This window comes from Hippoglossus hippoglossus, chromosome 23, assembly GCF_009819705.1.
Source record: "Hippoglossus hippoglossus isolate fHipHip1 chromosome 23, fHipHip1.pri, whole genome shotgun sequence".
In the NCBI taxonomy this organism is placed as follows: Eukaryota; Metazoa; Chordata; class Actinopteri; order Pleuronectiformes; family Pleuronectidae; genus Hippoglossus; species Hippoglossus hippoglossus.
Window position 1 is genome coordinate 6,623,956 of NC_047173.1, and position 15,590 is coordinate 6,639,545.

Here is a 15,590-nt window from a genome sequence, read left to right on the forward strand (position 1 = left end):
TATTGGATGAGTCATTTTATTCAAATCTTAACATAAGATTGTATCAGCAGGGGAGCAGCAAACAGCCAGATGGAAAGGAAGTGTGGTACATATAGGCAGAAAATAAGTAAACACAGACACAGCAACAAGACGCAGATACAGGTGAAAAACACAGATGATGAATTACACTGAATAAATCGGAGAAAGTCAAACTGAAGTTACTCAATGAAACTCAACCCGGAAATTAAATTAGTTACACTGAACTCGCTTAGACATCATCTGTTGCAATTAAACCACAAAGCGTCAAAAACTAATTAAACATCAAGACACAAACACTTAAATGAGCACGTTTCTGAATCACCTCTGCTGGGTCCCTATGGCTTGGCAAAGTACTAATCAAGGTACAAAAAAAAGGAAAATACATGTATGTTGAATTTAGTCCATTAATAAGAATAAGAATAATACTAATAATATTAAAAATAATAAAGTTTTCCTTCAATTATGTGTGTTCTTCACTGGCAAAAGCAAAAAAATGTCAGCCATTACAACACACTGTATTTAATCTATATGGCTATGTCATTTTTGGTCTCTTTATTTTTCATATTTCATGTCAACAGTCATTGATTCATAGAGCTGCACAATATTTACAGTACAAAACTGCTCACCATAAGAAAAACACCTGCAAAAAAACAAAACATTATATATTTTCCACCCTGGAGAAGAATCAACAGTTAAACCACAAAGAGCTCAGGTTCAGTAGAAAAAAGGTCTATGCAATAAATTCAGACCAGTAACAATGTCGTCACTTTATCATCTGAGCCAAAAACTTTATTATTATTATTTGTACAAAATGAATACTTTGAATATTCTTGGTCGTGTTCATGTAACTTTGAACTGATTCACAGTGAACTGGCAGACTTTGTATTAGGTTTGGAGCCTTTGTCGGTGAAAATACATTATAAGCCTAAAAACCTGGACATTTAACATTTAGTGTTGCGCGGTTTTTCAGTCATTACCTCCACCAACTTGGTGGAAGAGTGGGACATGAGCCAAAGAAGAAGCCATTAACTTTTGGAACGGATTTAATTAAGATGGTTGAACCAGGAATGTTATTTCACTTTCTTCAACATTGCAAGATATTTGTGAATTTCTCAAGAAATAACGCAGAAATCTTTATGAGAAAACGTCAGGCATTGTTAGGAGTCGGATATCGATGAGTGTGTGTGATCCGGTGCTGCTTGATTGAATTTAAGGGCCTTGGCGGCAGTATTTGCTCTACTGAGTTCCATTCTACTTTTAGTTTTAAAAATCGCAATGCTAGTTCTAAGTACAAGCTGTAGCCAAGCGAATATTATAGCTGAACTGTGTGCGAAACACCAGTTGAACAGAAATGACAGGAATATATGAGCCATTTTTGTCTGTTACTGAGATGTAACAGAGGTTTTGCTTTGACATTTGAGATGTCACATGTGTTGTGCTTCTCTGGGAAAATGCTTTGACGCCAATCGATGTTTGAGTCCAGTACCTCCTGATATCTGACACCAGAAGCACTACCTCACTCGCCTCTTGTTTTCACCACATGAATCTCTGCGTGGCTGGGCTGTCTGGCCAGTGGAAAGTCTTAGTGATGAAAATGTAAATTGTGGCGGCATTGACCACCATGTAGAGGACAAACTCCACTCCGAGTCTGGGAAGAGAAGGGAGGGGCATGTGCAGGCGGTACATCAGGTAGGGGACGATGAAGTATCTGAACTCCAGCAGCTTCTGGGGCACCGTGGCCGCCAGGAGGCACGCCAGGAACGCCAAACTCCAGAAGAGCGAGCGCGACCTGAAGGAGTCCAGAAAATTCCACCCGGCGAACACGTACACAGGGACAAGGAGGAAGCGCACCAGCTCATGACTCTGGTAAAGCTTCCTCCACACGTAGAAGGGGAAATGGCGGTTATCTGCCAAGAGGTACTTGTGGACGAAGGTGAACTTCCACACCAGGAGCAATGAGATGCCGGTGATGAAGAGGAAGAGCAGAGGCTGTTTTTTCAGAGACTGCAGGAAGCGGAGGACGCGGTGGTGACAAAGTGAGACGGGGAGGGAGAAGAAGAGGGTGAAGGAGAGGAAGTAGAAGAGCTGAGGAAAATTGAGGCAAGCCTCGTGGCTCGTCCTGTCACCCACCACGATCCCATCATTCAGCACCCCGAACGCCACGAAACCAATGCCGACCACTGCATACGGCCATGCCACCAGCAGCACCGACTTCACGTGACTGGGTGACGTGAGGAACTCCAGCGTGAACAGTATTATTTTCTTTGCTCCGCTGAATGACAGAGGAACTTGGGATGGCGGAGACTTCTCATCCCTCTTTTTCGAATGCTCCACCCGCCAGGCTTCATCCATTTTGGCAGCCACCAGCGTGCCTGCGCAGAACGCCACCCAGATGATGTTGGTCTGGCGGAAGAGCACGGAGCACACACCCAGGAGGGCCGAGGCCTTGTGGCAACCGTAGAGCGTCATGAGGTAGGTGAAGAGGATGAAGAAAGTAGATCCGGCATCGGTGTAGTAGAGGAAGTTGAAGAAGTAGAGCACAGGGAAGGTTGAGAGAGACAACGCTGACAGGATGCGGCGTGAGGTTGTTCGTGTCTGGAAGAGAAGAAACATATCAGGAAAACAAGAAAATGACAAAAGTCAGGCATGATAACTTCACAGTGCTCTGGGTCTGGTCTGACCTTCTCCTTGAGGTGCAGCTTGCAGATCAGCAGGTAGAGCAGGTAAAGGATGCCGCAGTTGAAGAGCAGGTTGACGAAGCGCAGCATCGCCGTGGAACATACAACCGCGCCCGTCAGGTCAGCCAGCCACACCACGGGCTTGATGACTCCCACGGAGATGAGGTACAGGCCTGGCAGGGTGGTGATCATCGGGTCCCACTGCACCAGGATCAGAAACATGTTAAAGGGGCGCTCCACCAATTTCAAACATGAACATTAAAAATGTATTAAACTCTTTTTCAGCCATTTAAAGGAAGTAAATGTTGCACATTCATATAATATTTGTTTGAATTCTTCTTCAGTTGTGACATTCAAACTAAATCATAAAAGAAGTTCTCTGTCATTCATTCACTGTACCTACTTGATTTCCAAAGGGTGTAACCAGAGCCAGGCCATACAACAAAGATAAAAAATCATCACTTCCAAACAAGGTTAAAAGCAATCAGCTGCTAAAATATGTTCTGGAAATTGTTTTGTTTTTTTAATGCGTCGGTATCGGATTGGAAATCAGTATCGAATAAGAAGCTAAGTATCGGGAGTGGGATATCGGTATCAGAACATTTCAAATTGTGACATAATTTGCTATTTTAAAAAGGAGCCTGTTTTATCCCATTCATCTTCATTTATTTTACATCACATCTCAAATCTCTCTGTGCATAACACTTGTTAACTTTTATTAATCAAAAGATTAAAAAACATATTTGAGCTTCCAGTAAGCCTTGTTTTACAGAATTGGAAAATGAGTTGGAAGCTGTGATGTTCCTTCATTCGATGGGCCGATGGTGGCTGAAAACTACTTTTTCTAAATGCTATCCTACAATCCCCGCTTGTTTGCTCTTGTTGGTGTGTTTCTGTTCAGTTTGATGAACTCATTGAGTGGAGGGGGAGCCAAATGTAAAATGTCAGCATATTTGACCACATTGTCCAAACTCAAGAAACCATGTTTTGTTCAAATTTGACGGTGATGAAGAGAATGTGGTTTCTTACCGAAGGTTGTTGCACAAATAAAACTGAATTGAGCTTCTACTGCGCTGTCCTCTACTGGATGTGAAGGATTGTGTGTCTTCTCTGTGTGAACTACATCATGTTTTTAAAATACGATTCATAAATCTATCCCATATTTAAACTGCTTCACTGACGCCATCATCCAACGTATGTAGGACACGGAGATTAAGTCCCTGCATCATGATTAACGACAGGATTACGAACAATGGCGGACTGGCCTCGGAGGAAAAACCCGCTTTACCTCAGTGAATCTGCCCTCACAGTATTTCTGCGCCTGCGGGACGTGGAACACCTCGTCCATGTAGGGCAGCCTCTGCTCCCGGGTCACTGCGGAGAACAGCAGGCAGGAGATGAGGAAGTTGCTGCTGCACAGTGCGGTGAAGATGTAGCCTTCAAATTTCTCCATGTTTGACGGCGTAACAGTGAATAATGTCCAGAAGTTAAATGTGATGATGCGTTAAACGCATAACGACGACACCCGCGTGTTAAAATCCCCGCACAGCCACAGATCAGCGGGGAGCAGCTCACAGTCTCTGTTGTTGTTTGTTATAAACGGAAGAGATCTATGTCAGCTGGACGGTACGTTTCTGAAACACGCTCGGTATGAAACTCATCTTTACTCGTTAGTTCCTAGACTGCGCTACGTTGTTTAGCGCCATTATTTAATCATTAATTTACAACTAAATTCATCTGTGTGTTAAATACATTTTTAAAGAGTAATTGTAGAGACACCTTTCTTATTTTTGGCGATTTCCCCTCTACTTTGCTAAACTTCCGGTGGAGCGGCGTCACCGTGTTTTGGTTCCCGCAGTGCGTAGACCCCACGTGAACATCAGTTCCCTTCTTGTCTGGAATCTCCTACATTTCCTCTCGAATCTTTTCAACATGCATCACACACACGAGCTGGAGCTTTTCCCCGATCGCACAGTGACTCAGGTCCTTTTCACGGAGGTGAAAAACGCCGCAGAGCTCAGACAAAGTGCAGTGGACGGTCAAATAATCGCAGCTCTGATCAACCCCACGATGGTAGGAACAGTTTTTAGCGACGATTTCATAAAACGCTCACGTGTCACATGTTGGTTTTTTGTGTGTGCATATTTACTACAATCTTCTGTCTTTTTTCATCTACAGCTGGTGGATCCTCTCCAGGTGCTGGTCGCTGCCAACAAAGCTGTCCACCTGCAGAACACTGGGAAAATGAAGACAAGGAGTCTGAACTCCGAGATGATCTTCAACCTGTCACCGACTAACAATGTCAGTACACTCCTGTCGTTATGCCTGTGCATTACCCGCACACACACTAAGTCTCAGTCTCGTCTCCTCTTTTCCACGGTATCGTTCATTCATTTTCCTGATTGTTTATCTTCTGTGGGCAACCAATATTACTTAAAGAGATCTGGAGTATTTGTCAGGACTTTGGACCCTTATGATTACATGAGCATATTATTTAGTTGCACACGACACACACAGGTTGACTACAAACATTTTGTGGTGTCTCTCTTTAGTTGTTCTGTCTTTGTGGTCATTCTTTAACTTTGTGACATTTTGTTTTGGGATAATTTTTCAATAATCTGAATTTTAGTCATTAAAATGACTTTGAGATGTTAAAATACTATGTACTAGTAGGTCTTGAATATGCTTCTGTATATCTTGATTATGTTGACATAAATTTAACACTACTCTTAAAATTAGTTACGTTTCTGTGTTAGAAAACTCTTTTGGTAGCGTGCATGTTTGTATCCATGTGCTATGGTTTTCCTCACCGATACAGATATTTGCGCATTTAATAGAACTACGAACAAGACTATGAATACCCACTGTCTGCCTGTAGTTTGAGAGATAACGTGGGGATAAACCTCTGGGACTCCTTCATATCTGTTCATAATGACCATAAACCTGCAGAAACACTCTTTGACTTTTTCAACTCGTGTTGTTTCTCTTTTTGGCCATTTTATGTCTCTCGTAAGTTTATTTATGTCTGTGTAGTCATTTTGTGTCTCTTCAAAGTTTTCAAGTGTAGTCAGGTAATGATAAGTCACGTTAACCCGGGTCTGTGCCCTGTAGTCTCATTCACTGTGTATTTTGCCTTCCTTTCATAAAACAGATCTCTGAGGCCTTTAAGAGGTTTGGGATCTCAGATGGCGATGACTCTGTGATGGTGGTCATCATTCACGACAAAAAAAACGAGTCGCAGCTTGTGGAGGACATCGTGACCAAGGTGGACGGACGACAGGTTCCAGTGGAAGACCTTTCCTCACTGTCGGACTCTGCAAAGATCAGAAAGGTTCAACTTCAATACTTAAAATCATGTGACTCATTCCATAGCATATTGACTAATACGTGCATCTGTGTGAGTTTGACTGGACAATTACTTTTTCAAATATATATAATGTTGATATGTATGTTATATATATATATATATATACTGCATATAAGATACAGATTTATTTCTCTGCATATTTTATTATTAACTGTTAATTACATGGACATTATTGATTGTAAATTATAAGTTACGTAGCAGATTTAATTACAAAATGGGGTTTCTTCTCCACTCCATCCATGTATTTGTTGACCTGGATGTTTGCTCTCTTGAAGTTACTGGGAGCATTTTAAAAATCCTATTCCCTTTTTCTGTCTCCATACCAGTTGTATAAAGTTGCTCCTCAGGAGGAGACGTGTGGGACTCTACTGGATGCGGTCATCTGCAGAATGGCCACCAAGGACGTCATGTAGCTACAACAAGAAATAAGAGCAGGACACATTTTTCATATAAGCAAAGTCAAGATGTTTTTTTCTTGATACTGTTATTTCACTTCATTGTCCAGAGCCTGCAAACACTGTCCTTCTTGTTTTCATTGCAAACTGAACTTTATATCAGCTGTGGAAAAGATTTCTCCCAGCTGAGCTAAATATATCTTATTTTTCTTAAATCTTTTCATGAACTTTTCTTGATTCCTTTTTATTTTATCATTGCTACATCATAGTTAGACACTAAGACATAAGGAAGAAAGTTTTGAGGATTTGCAGCCCATTATTTAGCATCATTAGTTCCTACATCAAATTTAAAAGCTTCTTGTTTCTTTGACACTTTCCAGGGACGCTGACGGTCTGCTCTGAGATAGTTTTTACTAAAAGGGACAATATGTAAAAGCTGCTCTCATAACAATCAAAGTGCTGTGGGCCAAATATTAGCACAGTCCTGGATGCAGCTTTTGGCAGATGTGTATTTGCTACAGCTTTGTTCTTCTGAATCACCTTGATAAGTTCAAAGAACAATTTAAAAGTTAAAATATCAGAGCATCACGGCCGTGGGTGTTTATTTTCATACGTTAAAAGTTTGCTCTCTTCAAACTTTGATTTTCAATCTCAGCTTTTCTGAGGACATAAAATATTTACATAGTCAAAATAAAATGACATGAGATTGTTTATTAAAATATACTATATTTCCATACATTACAGAAAACCAACCTTCCATTGAAATTAAATGTGTATTGATTTACTTGAAAAGTGCCACTTTAAATGCAAACAAAGAGATGCAGCATAAACTCAGTTTATCATTCGATTAGTCCTTGATTTCTTCTCAGCAGCAAAACATTGGCTCAAACTGGTCAGGATCAGTCACATGAAGAAGAGCTGACAGACGTCTTGTCAATCTGGGAAGTTCGCGAGCTCGTCCTTTCCGATGTTCCCTCCGCTGAGGATGCACACGACGTTCTTCCCCTCCAGCTCAGGGATCTTGTTGTTAACGATGGCAGCGAAGGCAGCAGAGCCAGACGGCTCCACCACCAGTCCTGACCTGTAGAGGGTGGGCACCGCCGCCTGTATCTCCTCATCGCTCACCAGGACGATCGCCTCCACGAAGCGCTGGCACAACTCATATGGAAGCCTGCCTGGGAGCCAGAGTTCAGGATCAGTGACATTCATTCGACAAAAAAGTCAGTTTTTCAATCACCAAGAACAAAATACTACTATTTTATATTTACTTATTTTTTAGCAGAATATTATGATAAGACAATTTGTTCTTGCGTCTTTCACAAATAATGAATATTACATTCTGACGACCATTTTACCATTTCTATCAAAAAATAAGAACTGATTGATTTGTATAGCCCATGTTCACAAATTACAATTTGTCTCATAGGGCTTAACAAGGTGTGACATCCTCTGTTCTTAACCCTCGACTAGAGTAAAGAAAAACTACCAAACAAACCTTTTAACAGGGGAAGAAAACTGTAGAAACCTCAAGGTGAGTCACATGAGGAGAAACACATGAAGTGCAATAGATGCCGCGTGTAGCAGAACACAGCAACATAATATTACAACATTCTTGACCGAAAGGTTGACTTATTCTTACCTGCAAAAGGTGGTGCAAGACCTGAGGCGATGCTCTTGGTGTCCATCCCCACTGGTTTCTTCTCAATGAAGCTTTTGTACATGGTGCAGGCTGAGTTTAAACACAAACTCAAAATCAATGTAAAACATCAAGTGTGTGACTGCTGATGTCACGGATGAGTCTTTGAACACAGCTGTAAGTGAGTTTTTACCTCCTTCTGGTTCCACACCGTAGATCCTGGTCTTTTCACAGCCTGACAGTTTGATGGCAGCAGCTACACCGGCCAGCAGCCCCCCACCACCGCAACACACCACCACCACATCAGGCTCACAGACCACCTCCAGCACCTCCATACCCAGACTGCACACACACACACACACACACACAAGAACAGATAATAGACTACAGTGTACACAATAAGCTCACAATCTGAATCCCAAAACATGTGCACATCTATTTCTCATTTAGTGGTCTAATTGCTGTAGGGACAAATGATTTGCTGTACCTTGATGTTTAAATTTTCTGCTGCAGAATTCTGCAAATTGACCTACTACTCTCTCTGAATTTGAGCTGGAGAGAATGATTAGGATCATTGAGGATCTGCTTCGCCTTTCATGTGCTGCAGTTTGGCGTGATCTTGAGGTTGCATATTTCCAATGGTGCAGAGTAGGAAGGACAGAACGCACTGCAGCACAGCTTTGTAGTACATCTGGAGGATGCGACGGTCTGCTCTAAAATGATTCAGTTTCCTAAGAAAGAACATCCTCTGTTGTAGTCTTTTAGACTCTCTCCCTGCACATTCATTACATTTTAAGCGATTATCAGACCAGCTCAATAATTCACCCTCAATCCTGGTGGAATGAATGTATGAAGTACAATGAGTATACCTGGCATGTCCCGCTATCAGATCCAGGTCATCATATGAGTGCAGGAACGTCATGTTGTCCTCCTGAATGCAGCGGTTCACCACGTTCATCAGACTGGAGGTGGGAACTCGCTCAACCTCGACCCCAAAGCTCTGAGGACGAGAACAAATGAGTTCAAACCTATCTGAGGGAATGCTCCAGAAAATAAAAACAATCTCACAATCTAAAAATTGGTATTCATAATGCCACAACTTATGATGTGGAAACACGTCTGTAGTTAGAAAGAGCCATACAGTTTTCTATACTAAGTGTTTTAAATTGAGGTCTCATAAGTAAAATGTAAGCAGGGTGGAATTGTAATGCTATGTGGGTCTTGTATTGGTTCCATTTGATACGTATTATTTTCCACTGTTAGCATAGCATATGAATATAAAATGAAACCTTGCTTCTTTAAATGATTTCAGATATCATTTTTGAAGGTTTAAGGGAGAAATCGAGCACATGCTGATAAAACATAAAATAACATAAATATCTGAATCCCTTTCTTGACCTATTACAGTACATCTTGTGATTTATATTTAGGTTTGTTTAAAAGTATGTGATATGTATGTAATATGTGATTCTTCAGGTTTAACCTCTGTTGTCAAATCCTGCGTCTGTCTGTCTGTCAGTCAGCAGATGACCTCTGACCTGTATGAGCATGGATCTGGAAACTGGGGCAGTTTCGGGCATCACCACCTTGCCCCTCGACCCATAGTGTTTTGAAGCGTATGCAAACGATTTCCCATAGTTCCCTGCAGACATGGTGACAAAATGACCACCCTCTGGTCTCCTGGCAAACTGATTGGCCACCCCTCTGATCTTAAAGGACCCTGTCAATCAAAAAACATGCGGTCACAAGTGTCACTACATCAGCTCACAACTGCAAGAAGACATTTGTGAGTGAGAGTCCGAGTGTTTCCCACCGGTTCTCTGCATGTTTTCCAGTTTGATGTGAATGTTGCAGTCGACGTCGAGAGGCAGGGTGGTCTGGCACCAGGGGATCATGGGAGTGTTGATGACACCCAGGGGACTGCGCCGCACCGTCTCCCTGGCGTCTCTCAGCAAATCCAAGGTGACGGCATTTGCCGACACCTCAGCCATCTGTGTCAGAAACACAAACATCAGGAATACCATTGTATTGTGTGGCCACCATTTTATTTATCAATCAAATCATTATTATTATTATTATTTTTATTATTATTATCATTGTTATTAATGTTTTATTAGCTATCCCAAGCCCTAATAAGCCATATTATTATATATAGTATATTAATGGGTTATAACATCATAATAGTCACTGTATTTTATATATTATGTATCTATTATTCATATATTATTGTAAGAATTTCACTTAACACTGAAACTCTCATTGATCCCCTGCACAAAATAGCTATAATAGTATTTATAGTTAAAATATATAAAATTAGTCTGAAGGATTTTAGTTAGTTAAAAATAGTCAGGTGAACAGTTCCACACATTCCTGAGCACTTCTACATTTATTAAGAGGAAAAAACAAAGTCCGGTAAATGACAAAGCGTTAATCACATAAAAAGTCGTTGAATTGACGTGTTTAGTGTTTTTTGCCGACCTTATGTTTTCCTTGGACTTTTCTTCTTCTCTGAAAAACAAGCGAGAGCTCCGCGGTGTTTACGGTGTTACAACATCTGCGGCCCCCGTCACCGCTACGGTTCCGGTTTGAGTGGTGTTTCCAGACGGAGGTTATAATCAAACGGACCCTAAACATGGCGGCTTCTGTGTGTCAATGGTATAAACTGTGTAAACTTGCCTGAGCTGAAACAACAGTGTGTTAATGATGACTTTACTTTGAAAACATGGGTTTAGTGAGGCACGTCGTGTGCGCCATGTCCGGCGGCGTCGACAGCTCTGTCACTGCTTTGTTACTCAAGAGAAGAGGTGAGAAACAACAACAACACACAGAGAAATAACAAGCTAATGTCAAATATTAAGAAGTAAAACATAAAAAGTCAAAGTCTTTCAGATGTGGATCTATTTTCTGACTGCTGTCTCTCATGTGAAGGCTTCAGTGTGACAGGGGTTTATATGAAGAACTGGGACCCTGTGGATGAGAGAGGAGTGTGTTCCACAGAGAAGGACTGTGAGGACGCCTACAGAGTGTGTCACATCCTGGACATCCCCTTCCACCAGGTGTCCTATGTCAAAGAGTACTGGCATGAAGTTTTCAGGTATTTGCCATTTTTCTGCTCCATAAAGTTAAGATGTCAAGGTGAAATATGTCACAACAATCGATAATCATCACAATAATTACAATGAATGTCAGGTCAGGTCTTTTGAGTTTAGGCGAGGCAAGTTTATTTGTATAGTACGTTTCAACAACAAGGCAATTACAAATGTTGTAACCTTTTTTGTATCGTCTCGTGTGACACTAGACGATACAAAAAAGGTTTTAAAAAGAAAAGGGTTAATACAAAATACAAGAATAAATAAACAGAATAAGAAATAAGAGTTCAAATAACAGCGGCCGTGGCAAACAGGAAAGTCTTCAGCATTGATCTTAAATATAAAATTGTCAGCTGGCCTGCAGTTCTCCTGGAGACTTTAGAGACTCATTTTTGCTCCTGAGTGAAGATTGTGATTTTAAAATCTCTTTAATGACAAACACTTGATAAATACCAAAACATTTGACAAATCTTATGTCGATCAGTTATGTGTTATAGCTCCTCAATGTGCTTGTACAATACATACGTTTTACACTGATTTTGATTGGACTTTTGTTATAGTGTGCTATTGATGTAAATTATATTGTGATGATTATTCATATTGTTTTATTGCACAGCCCTAATTTGCCAATACTGTAATATTGAGTCACCCTCTTTTATTATTATTATTATTGTTGTTATTGTTTTTATACATGTCACATCTGTCCTGTTCCATTTGCAGTTATCTGTTGAAAGAGTATGAGAAGGGCAGGACACCAAACCCAGACATAGTTTGCAACAAGCACATCAAATTCAACCATTTCCACAAGTATGCCATCAACACTCTGGGTATGTTGTCATCACAATGATCATACACTGATTCTCTGCTGTTTAACAACAGTTTGACTTGTTTCTTTTCTTGAATTGATTTCCTACCAATCAGTGTCAAATACTTTTAATTTCTATTGATTAAGGTGCGGATGCCATGGCAACAGGCCACTATGCCAGGACGTCACAGGAAGATGAAGATGTCTTCCAGCAGACGCACATAGCTCCGTCCACCACGCTCTTCAGAGATCGATTTGAGATCAGAAATCGTAAGTGGCTCCTGATGTCCAGTTAAAACTTAGCAGTGATTTTTTTCTGGCTTTAAGGTCAGATCCTCTAACTGACGTTCTGTGGTCTGTCTTTCCTGCATCAGCGGCGAGGTTGTACAAAGGAGCAGATCTCCTCAAAGACCAAACCTTCTTCCTCAGTCAGATCTCCCAGGATGCCTTGCGACAAACCATGTTCCCGCTCGCTGGACTCACCAAGGAGTTTGTCAAAAAGATTGCTGCTGAAGCAGGGTTTCACCATGTTCTGAAGAAGAAAGAGGTACACAACCAACAAATGATGTAATTAATCATCAGAACAGCATACAGGGGAAATGTTTTAGAAACACATTGTATTCTAAATAAGTGAATCTTGTGACTTATCTGAATGTGTTTCTTTTTGTCAGAGCATGGGCATTTGCTTCATCGGTGAGAGAAACTTTGAAAACTTTATTTTGGAGGTGAGAAAACTAAAATTCATCGATTTGTTCCACATCACAATTTCCCCTGGGTTTTTTCCTTCAGTGTTTCCTTTGCTTTGGACCAGAGCCTCTGTTTGTTATTCAATTATTTGAAGCCATAATTTCTAAACATACATGTAAACTTTGTTTTCAGTATCTAGAGCCAAAACCAGGGAACTTTGTCTCCATTGAAGATGGGAAAGTAATGGGAACACACAAAGGTTTGTAGTTCAGAGACTTGCAAGTTGTGAACATCTCTGCTAGTATGTGTGGCTATTACTATCTTATGTTAGGCCAATTAAAACAAACCTAAAATCCCTGTTTTCTGTTTATATACTATCCACTGTGTTCTCGTGTTTAATCTCCATCCTGTCCTGTGACTTGGTGTTTTCCTGATTGTTTGTGTCCACGCAGGCTGGTTCACTCTGACGCTGGGCCAGAGGGCGAGGATAGGGGGGCAGAGAGACGCTTTGTTTGTGGTGGATAAAGACATTACAACAGGAGACGTGTTTGTGGTGAGATTGTGGAAATATCTTACTTTCCCTCTGTTGTAGCCTCCATTTAGACCAGGCTAGATCTACAGATCTAGATTTAGAGTTAATAGGTGCTTTTGTCACTGCTGATTTCTTCATTGATTTCCAAACACAACATGCATTTTAGTGATTGTTTTTTTCTCTCCCTACACATTTACCTAATCCTGAGTACGTTGTGTTGTTCAGGCTCCGACGACAAATCACCCAGCTCTTTTCCGTGACACTGTGCGGACAGACCGCTTCCACTGGCTCACAGTGGACCCGCCCCCTGAACTTGTCAAGACCCAGATGATGGATTGTCACTTCCGCTTCATCCACCAGATGCCGCTCAGTGAGTGTTGTGTTGTCAGCGTCTGTAGACAGTGGTGCGGAGTAACTAAGTACAGTAACTCAAGTATTGTATTCAAGAACATATCTGACAAATATTTTAGTTGAGTATTTTCTTGTTGTGTGACTTAATACTTCTATATTTTCCAGTTCCCTGCACGGTGACTCTGAACATGAACGGCTCCGTCTGGATCTCACTCTCCCAGCCAATCAGAGCTCTGACACCTGGACAGGTAACGACTCACACACCAGTTACAGAATACAGTGTAATCGCTCACGGTGATGCTGTTACACCAGTTACAATAACAAAATATAAAAAAACATACATACATTTCCTTTGCTTTATATGTGCAAATTATTTTAGTTTTTCCTTGTGTTTGACTTTCTTCCCCAGTTTGCTGTGCTCTACAAAGGGGACGAGTGTCTGGGCAGTGGGAAGATCACCCAGCTGGGGCCCAGTGAATACACACTCCAGCAGGGCCGAGAAAGGTTGATGGCAGCGGCACGGCAAAGGGAGGAGCCGACCCCTGAACCGCCCAGCTGAGAAGACCTCATAGCTCCAGATGTGGTCTGTCCGACACATTAGGTAGAGCAACACTGTTCATGAAAACAGGCCTTAAATGTCCCCCTGGAGGCCAAACCTAGGTGGCTGGGAACAGTTGATTGTGTTGTTTAATGCTCAACTTTGACATCTCAGCAGTGTTGAAGACACAGGAACAAAATAGTTGATTTCTGTGTCTGTATCTGCTCACTGCTCAGATATATCTTCCACATTCAAGGTGGGTTTTTTAAACTTGGGCTAAAATAATATGTGTTTTTCAAAAAGAAATCACCCCAAAAAGAATAGAAATCAAAATCAAGATCATCTTTTTAAAGAATTAGTCATATTTTATTTTTGTTGTTGATTGAAAACAGTCCACAAACTCAAGCTGCTACTTGGAGCTTTTTTTTAGCTCTTTCGTGATTCTGGTGGGATTAGATGTCAGCCAACAAGGCGACATGTGGATTTACAGATGTTGTACATGACGATGACACAGTCTGGTGGAATCAGACTAATCTGTAAATTAAAACAACTGTAATATTTTTGTTTATGTGAAATCAGATTCAAACCTCCCTCTCTTCTTTTCTCACTGTCACTCATGTTCATTCTGCCTCTGAGCCGACTGCAGACCTCCACAGCATTTTTTAAAATATGTGTCATGACACTTAAAGCTGCATCCAGACATATTATCTGATGTTGACAGCGGTGATCAGTAGTAATCGGTGACTCTGCGTAGTTCTTTGATTCACTGTCACAAAATGAGACAGTTTTTCTTTTTGTTTTGTTGCGAATTGTCTTTACCCTTTTTTGTGTTTTCTCCTCTGATGTGAAATTCTGTAAAAAGCCAATTGATGGTGAATATAGCGGAAATACTTTCCTCAAAACATGACAATTTAAAAAAACTAAATATGTGTCTGCCACGTTTAGAGACTGTTTTGTCAAATAATTGAAAAAAAATAATGACATTTTAGTGTTATTACTCAACTGTTTTATAATTCATATTGATTCCTTGCTAAAAAGAATTCTAGTGCCTTTTCAGTTACTGTTGTGATGTTGCTGTCAATCGGCGTAACTGTAAATAAGTGAATAAACCGAATAAGTTTGTGTTTACTTGTTTTCGTTGACCTTAATACTTAACAAAAACCCTGAGCACTTTATTAGGAACAACTGTGCTTCTGTTTATTCATGTGGTTATCCAGTCAACTTTGGTGAGCAGAAATTATTGCAGAAAGCACAACATGTCGAACCTTGTGGCGGAGGCAGAGATAAGGCAGAAGACCGTGTCTGATGCTGCAGTGACAGAGACTCACCAACACTGGACAGTTGTAGACTGAAAAGAAGCCTGGTCTGTATTTCTGCTGAGGCTGCAGGTGGTAAAGTCAGAATCTGGAGTCAACAGCATGAATCCATGGACCCAAACTGGTGTAAAGATTCCAGGCTGCTGCTGCTAGTGGTGTAGTCGTGTGGGTAAAGGAA

The 15,590-nt window shown here is 41.0% G+C and overlaps 4 protein-coding genes across 5 annotated transcripts; 2 read left to right on the top strand and 2 right to left on the bottom strand.

Annotated features, from left to right (window-relative positions):
- Window positions 1–4,335, bottom strand: alg10 (ALG10 alpha-1,2-mannosyltransferase). Its single transcript, XM_034578508.1, has 3 exons — window positions 3,985–4,335; window positions 2,700–2,897; window positions 1–2,613 (listed from the first exon to the last, which is right to left on the bottom strand). The coding sequence occupies exons 1-3, from the start codon at window positions 4,147–4,149 to the stop codon at window positions 1,552–1,554; spliced, it is 1,425 nt and encodes a 474-aa protein (XP_034434399.1). The 5' UTR covers window positions 4,150–4,335; the 3' UTR covers window positions 1–1,551.
- Window positions 4,336–4,519: 184 nt separating this feature from the next.
- Window positions 4,520–6,672, top strand: tprkb (Tp53rk binding protein). Of its 2 annotated transcripts, XM_034578513.1 has the most exons (4): window positions 4,528–4,769; window positions 4,875–4,997; window positions 5,848–6,027; window positions 6,390–6,672. In XM_034578513.1, exons 1-4 carry the CDS (start codon window positions 4,629–4,631, stop codon window positions 6,474–6,476), a joined length of 531 nt encoding a protein of 176 aa, XP_034434404.1. In that variant the 5' UTR covers window positions 4,528–4,628; the 3' UTR covers window positions 6,477–6,672. The 2 variants fall into 2 exon arrangements, with proteins under 2 accessions (XP_034434403.1, XP_034434404.1); XM_034578512.1 differs by having other exon boundaries at window positions 4,520–4,997.
- A 477-nt stretch (window positions 6,673–7,149) lies between these two features.
- Window positions 7,150–10,749, bottom strand: srr (serine racemase). The gene is made up of 7 exons (XM_034578511.1): window positions 10,573–10,749; window positions 9,908–10,085; window positions 9,633–9,814; window positions 8,964–9,094; window positions 8,288–8,436; window positions 8,098–8,187; window positions 7,150–7,633 (listed from the first exon to the last, which is right to left on the bottom strand). Exons 1-7 carry the CDS (start codon window positions 10,726–10,728, stop codon window positions 7,392–7,394), a joined length of 1,128 nt encoding a protein of 375 aa, XP_034434402.1. The 5' UTR covers window positions 10,729–10,749; the 3' UTR covers window positions 7,150–7,391.
- Window positions 10,676–14,659, top strand: trmu (tRNA 5-methylaminomethyl-2-thiouridylate methyltransferase). The gene is made up of 11 exons (XM_034578509.1): window positions 10,676–10,898; window positions 11,023–11,188; window positions 11,904–12,010; window positions 12,136–12,258; window positions 12,363–12,535; window positions 12,660–12,713; window positions 12,868–12,934; window positions 13,128–13,228; window positions 13,433–13,577; window positions 13,724–13,806; window positions 13,968–14,659. The coding sequence occupies exons 1-11, from the start codon at window positions 10,817–10,819 to the stop codon at window positions 14,115–14,117; spliced, it is 1,251 nt and encodes a 416-aa protein (XP_034434400.1). The 5' UTR covers window positions 10,676–10,816; the 3' UTR covers window positions 14,118–14,659.
- The last annotated feature ends 931 nt before the right edge of the window (window positions 14,660–15,590 follow it).

Coding starts and splice junctions, on each gene's coding strand:
- tprkb (XM_034578512.1), top strand. CDS start 4,629: ATGCATCACACACACGAGCTGGAGCTTTTCCCCGATCGCACAGTGACT. Junction 4,998..5,847: donor ACCTGTCACCGACTAACAAT/GTCAGTACACTC, acceptor TTCATAAAACAG/ATCTCTGAGGCCTTTAAGAG. Junction 6,028..6,389: donor ACTCTGCAAAGATCAGAAAG/GTTCAACTTCAA, acceptor TCTCCATACCAG/TTGTATAAAGTTGCTCCTCA.
- srr (XM_034578511.1), bottom strand. CDS start 10,728: ATGTTTAGGGTCCGTTTGATTATAACCTCCGTCTGGAAACACCACTCA. Junction 9,815..9,907: donor GGAAAACATGCAGAGAACCG/GTGGGAAACACT, acceptor TTTGATTGACAG/GGTCCTTTAAGATCAGAGGG. Junction 9,095..9,632: donor CCAGATCCATGCTCATACAG/GTCAGAGGTCAT, acceptor TCTCGTCCTCAG/AGCTTTGGGGTCGAGGTTGA.
- alg10 (XM_034578508.1), bottom strand. CDS start 4,149: ATGGAGAAATTTGAAGGCTACATCTTCACCGCACTGTGCAGCAGCAAC. Junction 2,898..3,984: donor GTGAGGGCAGATTCACTGAG/GTAAAGCGGGTT, acceptor ATCCTGGTGCAG/TGGGACCCGATGATCACCAC. Junction 2,614..2,699: donor AGCTGCACCTCAAGGAGAAG/GTCAGACCAGAC, acceptor CTTCTCTTCCAG/ACACGAACAACCTCACGCCG.
- trmu (XM_034578509.1), top strand. CDS start 10,817: ATGGGTTTAGTGAGGCACGTCGTGTGCGCCATGTCCGGCGGCGTCGAC. Junction 12,259..12,362: donor TCGATTTGAGATCAGAAATC/GTAAGTGGCTCC, acceptor TTCCTGCATCAG/CGGCGAGGTTGTACAAAGGA. Junction 13,578..13,723: donor CATCCACCAGATGCCGCTCA/GTGAGTGTTGTG, acceptor TATATTTTCCAG/TTCCCTGCACGGTGACTCTG.